The sequence below is a fragment of the Gadus macrocephalus genome, chromosome 8, assembly GCF_031168955.1.
Source record: "Gadus macrocephalus chromosome 8, ASM3116895v1".
In the NCBI taxonomy this organism is placed as follows: domain Eukaryota; kingdom Metazoa; phylum Chordata; class Actinopteri; order Gadiformes; family Gadidae; genus Gadus; species Gadus macrocephalus.
The window spans coordinates 18,629,634-18,641,421 of record NC_082389.1 but is presented as its reverse complement, the minus strand read 5'-3'; the positions used below and the strand labels follow the sequence as shown (position 1 = coordinate 18,641,421).

Sequence of the window (11,788 nt, the reverse complement as noted above, 5' to 3'; positions counted from 1 at the left end):
GTGTGTGCGGCTGTGCGTCTCATGTGTATGTCTGTGTGTGCGGGTGTGCGTCTTTGTTTGCGTGTGTGTGTGTGTGTGTGTGTGTGTGTGTGTGTGTATGTGTGTGTGTGTGCATGTGTGTATGTGTGTGCATGTACCTACACTATAGCAATTATTTCTCTATTGTGTTGTAATACAAAAGACAGGGCATTTTTTCTTACGAGCTAGCTGAAAATACATTTCCACTTCTTGTCTAAGTCCATATCCCAACAAAATCTATTGCAGGCGTTTAGTATTTCGACTTTAAACAATGTGGCAAATAATTTTTTGGACATTATTACAAAGCTTACTTAGGTAGTATCGAGAGTACTTTTTTTTTTTTAAGGTAATTAAGACAAGTATTTGTTGCATAAACTTGCGTTGGACAGGATTCTTCCATATTCTAAGCAGAAGTGCTCTGGAAACAATTGAAATGGCACTGATTGCGTATCAACTTTAAAGAGCCTTTGCATTCTCAGCATCGCTGTTACAATGAGGAACAAATCTCACACAGCTACAGAGGCTCACGCTGCACGGCTGCAATGAGGTAGACCCTCCTGTCGCCCCAAAACGTAAACACAGCATCTTAATATCAAACCGAATCCATAGCTTAGTACTTGGACTGGAAGACCATGGCCGGTGGACCAGGCAGGGAAAAAGGGGGTTGTGGATTTGACACGTGCAGCATCTCAGCATGTCGGTTCCAGTGTCAGAACCTCTGGTAGTGTCTCCACTCCAGCTCTGCTCTATGGAGAACGGTCCAGGTCCCGGCTCCCAGGCCGCTGCTGAAGGGACAGAGCGCGCAGAGGGCTGGGAGCGTGCAGCCTGGTTAACTATGTGAGTTATGTCATTGACGTCAGCACAGCTATTAAACTCAATGTGGCCCATCCCTCCTGTGGCTCCATGCCAGCTGAACTACACAGCGCATTGTGAATAGGCGGTCGAACAGGCCTGCGCCTGCGAGTGTTTGTGTGTGTGTGTGTCTGTCTGGGCGTGCGTGTGGGTGTGTGTGTATAACCGAGGAATGGTTATTGTTTTAATAGCAGAAGGGACTTAAGCATTTATCGTAAACTATGAACAGAGAGTAATAATCAGAACGGGAAGTGGGCCAAATAGGGACAAAGGACTTAGTTGCGTGGTTTGGTTTTGAGGCAGAACCTACCTCTAGATCCACCTCCTGTGTTTCTCACCACAGGAGGTCACACCCCTCCCCACCGCTCACATCCTATGTCATGCAATGCCCAATGTAGCCGTGGAAGATCAATCATTTCTCCTATATTACATTTTGTGATCAGATGAAGGTGTCTGTGTATCCTTATTAAAAACTCACAAAGTCGCTCAACTAACCAAGCCAGATAAGTGCAAACTCGATAAGTGTTTTCCGACTCTTATCATCTCTCTCTCTCTCTCGTTCGACCTGCTTTTCATTCCCAAGGAAAGCCATTGTCTTTGTGCGCCTGTGTGTCTTGCTTCACTGCGATGTCAAGATGGAGAGGTGGCAAGTGGCGTCATGCATGGAAGTACATGTATGGACGTACATGTGTGCACATACAGGTGTGCCCGGCCTTGTGCTCCAGAACGTCTGGAGCACTGTCTCTCTCTCCTTCAGCTCCCCCCTGAACGTCTGGAGCACTGTCTCTCTCCTTCAGCTCCCCCTGAACGTCTGGAGCACTGTCTCTCTCCTTCAGCTCCCCAGTGAAGGATCGTCTGGAGCACTGTCTCTCTCTACTGTTTTCACTGCTGTGCTCATATCTTCACCACCGTCTTCTAGTGACAGTGTTATAACCTCTTCTCCTGACCAGTTTGAGATATTTGTTTTCTTTTTGGGATATGTGATCATTAAAAGGTGGCACTCCATGTATAATTATCTAAATGTGTTGATGAATAGTGATTAACTTGGTTGTTTGTGTGCGTGTGTGCGTGCGTGCGTGCCTGTGTGTGAGTTCCTACTCTTTACAAGCTCATCGTAATAAAAACATAAACACATGCAAATACACGTTTTACACATAGGCATTCTTCTTTGACACCACAGCTCCAAACGATTTCAGTCTTGATTAGTATCGGGTTGCAGCAACCTAGTTTGGAGACAGCGCTTCAGTCGTGTCTTGTATCTCCCTGCCTTCTCCTCCGGCCAGTGGCCTTAATTTGCCGTAGGGCCCAGCTGGGTGACTGCTTATTGACCTATGTTTGTCTTTCTCTGCTTCCATGTTGTGCGTTTCAGGGCTTTGTGGTCAACCGTTAATCTCTAACTATAAGCACTGGAATGGTCTTCAGCTCACTGGTTGACAGTTTGCCCTAATGAGGCTACTTTCTTGATAATGCTTATTGTTGTAGTGCAGCGATATTAATATTATTATTATTATCCTTTATAATAAACTAAAACAGTGATCACCATGCTTATTGCTGCGCCTACGCTGGTCAGTGTAACGTTTTAGCTTTATACTGATCAGCGTTTTTGAATCTTTGACTCAACCCACCTCACTCTTCGGTGCGGTTCCTCACAGATCCCCCAGCGGTTAGTTCTTCTGGGGTCTGGCCTTTGAAGTCATCACGGGCCTCAGATGGGCCTTTTGATCCAGGGCTGGCACTGATGTAGAGCTGGGATGCAGCGTGGCGGCCGTCCCATTGAGCTCACATATGGGCACAAAATGCCTTCCATGTGTTCAAGAGGCCCAGATCAATGGGCTTCTCTCGGAGGAGGAGGACGAGGAGGACGAGGAGGACGAGGAGGAGGAGGAGGGGAGGACGAGGACGAGGAGGACGAGGAGGAAGAGGAGGAGGAGGAGGGGGGGAGGAGGAGGAGGGGGGGAGGAGGGGAAGGGGGAGGAGGGGAAGGGGGAGGAGGAGGGGAGGAGGAGGGGAGGAGGAGGGGAGGAGGAGGAGGGGAGGTGGAGGAGGAGCGGAGGAGGAGGGGAGGAGGAGGAGGGGAGGAGGAGGGGGAGGAGGAGGAGGGGAGGAGGAGCGGAGGAGGAGGAGGGGAGGAGGAGCGGAGAGGAGGAGGGGAGGAGGAGCGGAGGAGGAGGAGGGGAGGAGGAGGGGAGTAGGAGGAGGGGAGGAGGAGGGGAGGAGGAGGAGGAGGTGGAGAAGGAGCGGAGGAGGAGGAGGGAGGAGGAGGGGAGTAGGAGGAGGGGAGTAGGAGGAGGGGGGTGGAGGAGGAGGGAGGAGGAGGAGGAGGGGAGGACGAGTATTATAGTTTTGTCGGTGCGTGCTTATATACCCTGAAGGAAGTCAAGTTTGCAATTAAATTCTGCTTCTGCATCAATTCTATGTTGGTGTGTGTCTGGATATATGTATAACTAACACATAGGATGCAAAGCTCAGTAGTTTAATGGTGACCCCTAAGTGTCCCCGGGAGCCACTCCAGGAGGCCCCAGACGTGTTGCGCTCCGTGCTGTATGGCGCCAGAGGAAGGGCTTTGGTTTGGTCTCCCTAGCGTCAGGGAGTCAAACACACAGGGCTTGCTGCTCCATACCACATCCCCTGCCTTCTCTCTTTCTTGTTTATCTTGTTTTCTGCATTTTTTTCAAAAGGTCCAGCTGATATTTGTCTCTCCCTCTCTTTCTTCATTTCTTTCTACTGTTGCTGTCTCTCTTTCTTTCTCCCACTCTTTCTACCTTCCTCTCCCAGTAGCTCTCCCTCTCTGCGGAGGGGAGATTCTGGGTTCAGCTCTAGGTGTCACGGCACATTGACAACATATCGCCCCGATAGACGTCACACTGTGGTGTGTGTCTGTGTGTGTGTATCTGTGGTCGGGAGGGAGGTCATCGACATGGCAACAATAGGAGGCAGCAGACCTCCTGGTTTCTGCACGAAAAAGTGTTGAGGTGGGGCTGGGAGAGAGAGAGAGAGAGAGAGAGAGAGAGAGAGAGAGAGAGAGAGAGAGAGAGAGAGAGAGAGAGAGAGGGGGAGGGGGAGAGAAAGAGTGAGAGAGGGGGGGAGAGAGAGAGAGAGAGAGGGAGTAGGAGAGAGAGAGAGAGAGGGGGAGTAGGAGAGAGAGAAAGAGAGGGAGTAGGAGAGAGAGAAAGAGAGAGGGAGACGGAGAGAGGGAGAGGATGGGACGGGGCACGTGGAGAGCAGGACAGACACACCTGTCTTCGGGCCCCTGACTACGTGTGTGTGTGTGTGTGTGTGTGTTCTGGCTCCCAGACTACGTGTGTGTGTGTGTGTGTGTGTGTGTGTGTTCGGGCTCCCAGACTACATGTGTGTGTGTTTCGGGCCCCTGACTACATTTGTGTGTGTGTGTTCGGGCCCCTGACTACATGTGTGTGTCTGTGTTCCGGCCCCTGACTACATGTGTGTGTGTGCGTTCGGGCCTCTGACTCCATATGTGTGTGTGTGTGTGTGTGTGTGTGTGTGTGTGTGTGTGTGTGTGTGTGTGTGTGTGTGTGTGTGTGTGTGTGTGTGTGTGTGTGTGTTCGGGCCCATGACTCTGTGTGTGTGTGTTTGTGTGTGTGTGTTTGTTCGGGACCCCTGACTCCATGCGTGTGTGTTGGCAGACGAGTCGTACCAGAAGCTGGCCCTGGAGACGGTGGAGGAGCTGGACTGGTGCCTGGACCAGCTGGAGACCGTCCAGACGTACCGCTCCGTCAGCGACATGGCCTCCACCAAGGTAGGACCGCTGGGGGGGGTGGTGGTGTGTGTGGGGGTGGAGGTGGTGGAGGTGGTGCTGGTCGACATGACATAGGAGATGTCAATCAAGGGAGCGGATGGAGAAAAAAAAAGTGAGAGCGACCCTGTTGACAACTGCTTTGATTGAGTGTGTGTGTGTGTGCGCGTGTATGGTGGCATGTGCGTGTGGGTATGTGTGAAGGTGCTGCTGGTTAAATTCTGTCTGTGTGTGTGTGTGTGTGTGTGTGTGTGTGTGTGTGTGTGTGTGTGTGTGTGTGTGTGTGTGTGTGTGTGTGTGTGTGTGTGTGTGTGTGTGTGTGTGAGCCTGTGTATGTGTGTGCGTATTTATGCATGAACTGATCAATCGCCTTCACCTGTTTGGATGGTGTCTTTAGTTCTGCTTTGCTGTTTCCTGTGGTTTTGGTGTTTCTATCATGGAGATATTGCATTTAAGTGGTCATGGCATTCAGACGAACAGGTTCATGTTCCAACTCGATTTGTGTACGTTTGTGTCATTCATCAGAGTCAAATGTGAGTACAATGGAGCCCTCATCAAACTCCAAAGCAGGCCAGACCGAGTGTGCATCGAATAATTTACTGTGATGGGGGAGTCGAAGACATTACCACAGTCCCACTGTAAAACGATGGGCTTTGTATTCTTTGAAAACAGTTAAGCAACAATGACATTTACTAATCAAAACATAATTCAATAAATAAAAATGAAGAAGGTCCAAAACAAGGAGAAGATAAAGGGTAAGAGACTGTATCCGGTGTCACTCACAGATCAATGAAATGTTGAATATTATATCATGTGTTACGGTGTCCCAAGCTAACTTGTAGTGTGATCAACTCACGCCAGCTAACAGACACCTAGTTTATGCTACTGCAAGAAGCATAGGCCTAATTATTTTACTGCTATCATAGCAACGTGCTACGCTCAGATAGGTCTGGGGGGGGTTTTACATGGGCCAGACAGAGGCTGGCTTCATACTGGACGTGCATAAACCACGATCTGTAAGTGTATGCAGATGATACTGTATGAGTCTGGATGGTTTCCCAGCTGTGCACGTATCAATCATTTACTTTACTCGCTTTATTCCCTTTGCCAAGTGTCATAAATCCATCCTTTTGAGTTTTAAACTTGAAAAAATATTTGATGTCGTTAAAAAGAATGGCAGATAGTTCCTGATATAATTGCATTGTGGCAGGAGGCCACTCACCCTGGAGGTGGACTTCTCTTTAATGCAGCGACACCAGAGATCACGCCCTTCTCAGACACTGCCTTGTTTAGCGCCACAGTCGTCCTTTGTTGCAACCATTGTCACTTGCAACCGCTGTCACTCGAGATGTAAATTGCTTTTTTTTTGCCACATTGACGCACTTGCAAAGCAGCAGCTGTTCTGCGGTGGCTCGCGGCGAACTCAGCCGTGGCTCTTTATGGATCTGCTGTAAACCACAGAGCGGAGCGCAGGGCCGGGTTTGCATAGAAGGTCGCCGAGTTCCTGTTATGTTTGAATAACACGGTGGCCAGACACCAGGGTACCACCACCGCATGCCAAGTCTGTCCCTCTCAGTCCAGCGGTGGACGCATGCACCGAGCAGAGCGAGAGAGAACGCCAGGCTGGAGCTATGATAAGAAAGCAGCCCTGCCAACGGTGAACCCGAGCCCTTTGTTTGGGCCTCTCCATCCGCTGCTGCGTGCACAAGGGTTCCTCTTCTGGGACTTCAGTCGACATGCGCGCTGCGGCGCACCAATATTCAAATATTCTGATATCTGTTGCTTGGGAGGTATTCAAATCTCAATTCTGGATAACCATAACCCGGCCATTTGACTTCCCCAAGTTGTCAAATTTGAGTTATTCTGAAATGTATGCACATGCATGTTTTCAAACCGCAGGTAGAATGTTCAGTTCCATTCCGTTCACCGGTCACACAGACCATACACAAGGGTGGAGACATCCCTCAGTCCTCAGGCAACGCTGAAGTCCACTACATTACGTGGATCCGTCTGTCACACGTTGACAGCTGCCGTCCAGTGGGAGAAACCGCAACAGTCGCACTCCACCGAAGAGTGGATCAGAAAGACCCTGGAGGGAACATCAACGGTGGTCACAGCAGGCAATAGAGCTATAGCTTTAGAGTTCAGTGTACCATTGTCGTTGTGTTGACGATCAAGTTTGGTTCAAACTATCAAGTTTGGTTCAAATTGAACAACATATTATTTTGTAATACGTATTTCATACGCATGTCGTTGTCAATGTTTGGATTGTCATATTTGGTCGTGTATCTATTGGCTATATTATATAATTTAATATTTTTGCTGAATGTGTCGTATTCTATAAGCAATCATTTGGGGGAACATACATGACACATATATGTATATAAACCATCGTCGTAGTCGTAGTTTCCTGTCGGCACGTAGTATTTGTAGTGTAGAACCACATTCTGTTGCTAACAGACACCTGAAAGGTTATCTGCACTGCCTGACGCAGACACAGGACATCCTGGCAGTAGCTCAGCCTGGCTGCCTTCTGAATAGAAGGCTAGAAGGCTAGGGTTAGGGTTAACCCGCTTCATGGCGGTTTGCTACCCTACCCCCCGCGTACGTAACAGCGCCTCAAACGGCAGCAGCGCCCGCCTGGAGCCCGCCTGCTACACACCCCGGGTGGCGCTGTCTGCTTCCTGCAGCGGTCACACACACACACACACACACACACACACACACACACATATACCAAACCACAGACACACGCACACCAACACACACCAACCCACCCACACAGGCGCGGACACGCACAGGCTAACACACACACACACACACATATACCAACACACATAAACAGTGGCAGATCGGGGGCCCGGTGGTCTGGAGCAGGGAGGGCCCACGCTTTGTGTGTGTGTGTGTGTGTGTGTGTGTCTGTGTGTGCGCCTGTGTGTGTGTTTGTGTGTACAGAGAGGTGGGCGGTGGGTTGATGGGTGACCATGACACCAGTTTCCTGTCTCTTAGTTCCTCTACCCCCCCCCCCCCCCCCCCCACAGTGGTAGTGCGGCCAGACGACAATAGCCGGCCCCCTAGGACCCATCCCGGGTTGAGTCTAAGGGGTCTGGCCGCGTCACGAGCCACCCCCCCCCCCCGCTACACAATAGGGCCGCTGGTACACATGTTACACACATCCATCACGTCACGCGTCAGGAAGTACAGGACGCGTTGTTCACCATGAATCACGGTGTGCTTCCATTGTGCGGATCCACCAGCGCCGGGCGGCGGACCAGCGTTGTGTTGTTGTGTTGTTGTGTTGTTGTGTTGTTGTAGCGGGAGTGAGGGTCGCTCATACCCTGAAGGGACGTCAACAGCTTTAATCGTCTGCACGCTTTGGCAATCCTGCGATTGTGCGCGTGTGTGTTTGTGATTTTTCCAATAAACTCTAAAAGACAAAATATATGAACCCTCATATTGCAACACATCGCACTGCGGGAGATTCCCAATATTTTGCAATGCATTGAATTGTCCCGACGCCTACACACGGTCTCATGATTCATGCCAATTTAGCTCACGCACACACGATGTAACACGAAGCGGCCCCATAACGAGGCTGTAATAACCTCCGCCTCAGGGCTGCCTCCTGGTTTTCCACCACTCTGCAGGTGTGTCAGGAGAGGAGGGCGGGAGGTAGGGAGGACGCAGTGGTGGTGGAGAGGTGGGGGGCTCGGAGGACCACACACCCGGCTGCCCAGAGTCCTCGCTACCGCTATGAGCTCACAGGGCGGGAGCTACCCTCCCCCCCACACCCTTACTCCTCAACTCCTCACTATCATTAGCCCCTTTGCCACACTACCACACACACACATGCCCGCACACACACACACACACAAACACAGACACACACACACACGCAAACACACACGCACCAAACACACACACACACACACACATGCACGCACACACACACGCACCAAATACACACACACACACACGCACCAAATACACACACACACACACACATGCACGCAAACACACGCGCGCGCTTACGTCGACGAACGGCCTTGGACAAAAACTGAACATCTGAATCCAGTTAGCATGGTAGCGCTCGCTCGTGGGATAGCGTGCGGAGCGGGGGCAACGCTAGCAACCAACCCTAGGAAACTCTAGCTCACGTGTGGTCACTTTGACTTTGAAGCGCAGACGTCGACCAGGCGACGGAGAGAGAGGGGGGAAAAACTGACGAAATGATTGAAACAGATGTAGCGGTGGGTCAGCGCGCGCAGGCTAGCAGTAATGGCCACTAAATGACAGCGGGCGATTACAGCTGATTGAAGAGGGGCGGCGGAGGAGGCGAGTAGTGATTACTGTTATGGTGAATAAATGTCCTTCACATCCACAAGATGTCATTGATCCAGGATAAATAAAACAGAAGGGACAGTAAACACAGTGCGGTGGAAGGTACGCTTTGGTTCGATGGAACCACGACATATCCCTCGTCTTTTGTTTATTTATTTTTTTATTCCTGGTAGTATGACAGACGGTGGAAATGAGAAACTTCTTTGGAAGTTCTCGCCTGCCTGTTGACAGTGTCAACAGTCACTCAAACACTCATTAGTCATAATTTCTTGATTACTCAAGGTGGTTTGAAAGGTCGTACTGCAGCGAGTTGTTGTTTTCTCAGGTATGTCACCGGTCTCATCGCCTCTCTTGCCAGTAAATGACCTCAACAGGGAAGCAAAGCGAACAATAATTGAGCAGCAAAGGAGGAAGCAACAAGGGAAGTGGGCAGGGCTTGACGTGGAGGAGGCGGGGGCCTTCCAGGCAGGGGGTGGAGCCTGTCTGTCTCACATACACTGTATGGGTTAGTCAGTCAAACTTTGCTTTATTACCATGTGTTTCCTGTCGGTCGCCACAAGCCCCCAGACAGCATTCTGACAAACACTTCACTCACTCACACAGAGAGTTGGAGAGAGAGAGAGAAAGAGGGCGAGAGAGAGACATACAGCGCGAGCAGAGAGCAGAACCTTTCTTTACCGGAGCGTTACCACACTTGGTTTTTGCCTTCAGTGACAATGGGACTATGTTGCTCTGAGAAGAATGAGAAGAACTTAACTTTGCTTCCCAGTTGGCAAAAGGTGAGATGGACATTTATTTATTTTTTGTTTCTGTCTGAAATTTGGTCAGAAGTTTAGTGTTAATTGGAAGTATTAAATGGAGAACGTGATATATTATTTTCTTATGCACTGCATTTCATTTCGGTGTATCTTAAGTAAAAAATAATACTTTTTAAGCTTCGGTAAGCATTTATCCCACATGAAATGGGTTCACTTTTTGCAACCTATTAAAACCCTTTCAGAATGGGGTAACCCTCCATGTGAGGGACAACCTCCGGCCTTGATGTTCGCCTTTACTGCGTTTCTCAAAGCTCATCCTGTCCTTTTCTGAGAAAAACCAACAAATCTCCTACTGCTTGATGTGCAACTACTTGCTGCTTGCTGCGCGTGTGTGTGTGTGTGTATGTGTGCTTGGCTGCGCGTGTGTGTGTGTGTATGTGTGCTTGCGCCTGTTTGTGCACTCTCAGTTGACGCAACAGGATGTATGGCCTTGAGGTATTGCACATCGAGCCATGGACCCCTCACAGGCCCCTCCATCAATGCGTCTAAGGGCTCTTAGAGTTGCGTCTGAACTTGGGGGGACGGCGAACTCCTGAAAGCCATGCGGCTCAAGTCCTGCGCTAAAAGGGTCCAGCCAACCCTGCTGAATCTGCTTCTCACTTCAAAGGAGTGAGTTACGACCCCTCCTTTGAACGGCGCTTCGCCCACGGTCATCATCCTCCAGCTTTTTTCATATTCCAAAGCCTTTATGTATATAAGTCCCTATTAAGACTCTTTGATATTTGTTTTATGGTCTGTCCCTGGCAGTCCACTGGCTTTTTTTCTCATGTGAAGCCAAGCCTTTGTGAAGTGCAGTGGGAACTCTGCCGTCTTCTCTGAGGTTAATAGGCAGCTGTGAGGGGTCGGCGGGGGTCACCCCGCTGGAAGCAGACAAAAGACCCTTCTGTTGGAGACACTACCACATATGAACAACAACTTCTCCCCAAAAAAACCAGTTATCCCCAAAGAATCCTTTACGTCTTGAAATTGGTTTGTGTGTGCGTGCGTTGGAGATGAGGCAACGACCTCATGAGGAAACAAAGGAAAGCTCCCGTTTTCTGTGTTTCCCTTTGTGAGACGATCAGACACCCTAGGAGAAACAGCCATGGGTTATAGCTTTAGCTAGACGTCTCAATCTCAATAACACTGCTCAGCCTCTTCTTCCAACAATACCGCCTGTCTGCATCTGTGTGAGTGTCTGTGTGTGTGTCTGTGGTGTGTGTGCGTCTGTGTGTGTCTGTGTGTGTGTTTGTGTGTGTGCTTCTGTGTGTGTTTGTGTGCGTCTCTGTGTGTGTGTGTGTGTGCGTCTGTGTTTGTGTGTTTGTGTAGGTCTGTGTGTGTCTGTGCGTATGTTTGTTTCTGAGCGTCAGCGTCTGTTGCACTCAGCATGTTCTAGTATAGGGGTATTTCAGTGTGTCTGCCTAAAGAATTCCAACCAGAGATGTTCTGCACACCCCTGTGTGTGTGTGTGTGTGTGTGTGTGTGTGTGTGTGTGTGTGTGTGTGTGTGTGTGTGTGTGTGTGTGTGTGTGTGTGTGTGTGTGTGTGTGTGTGTGTGTGTGTGTGAGAGGTAGGGAGATACAGAGACAGGGAGTGCATATGCTGTGATAGGATGTGTGTTTGGAGGAGGGGAGACCACCGCGAGAAGAGGCAGGCGAGTCACATGACTCTGTTGCCATGGCGTTAAGGTTGTCCTGCCATTGGTGGCAGGACAACTCTCTCTCTCTCTCTCTCTCTCTCTCTCTCTCTCTCTCTCTCTCTCTCTCTCTCTCTCTCTCTCTCTCTCTCTCTCTCTCTCTCTCTCTCTCTCTCTCTCTCTCTCTCTCTCTCTCTCTCTCTCTCACACATCTGTCTAGCTCTCTCCCCATATGTGTCATTGTAATCATTTTAACAGAAAGCAGCTGCATAACAAGAAACTGTGGGGGTATGCAAAGAGAGGCTGTTTTCACATTTAGTTTTTTGTGTAAAATAGCATTAGAATATATATAGAAATAAGATACTTATTTCAATATATCATTATTAAATCC

The 11,788-nt window shown here is 49.7% G+C and overlaps 1 protein-coding gene across 2 annotated transcripts in view; it reads left to right on the top strand.

Annotated features, from left to right (window-relative positions):
* Positions 1 to 4,468: 4,468 nt before the first annotated feature.
* LOC132463525 (cAMP-specific 3',5'-cyclic phosphodiesterase 4B-like) overlaps positions 4,469 to 11,788 on the top strand; it is a 16,606-nt gene continuing 9,286 nt past the window's right edge. Inside the window, exon 1 of one of the 2 annotated variants that reach the window (XM_060059786.1) lies at positions 4,469 to 4,627. In XM_060059786.1, coding sequence (XP_059915769.1) covers positions 4,613 to 4,627 — 15 coding nt within the window. In that variant the 5' untranslated portion in view covers positions 4,469 to 4,612. Of the gene's footprint in view, positions 4,628 to 9,476; positions 9,745 to 11,788 lie in introns of those variants that run through there. The other variant, XM_060059784.1, reaches the window with a different exon arrangement.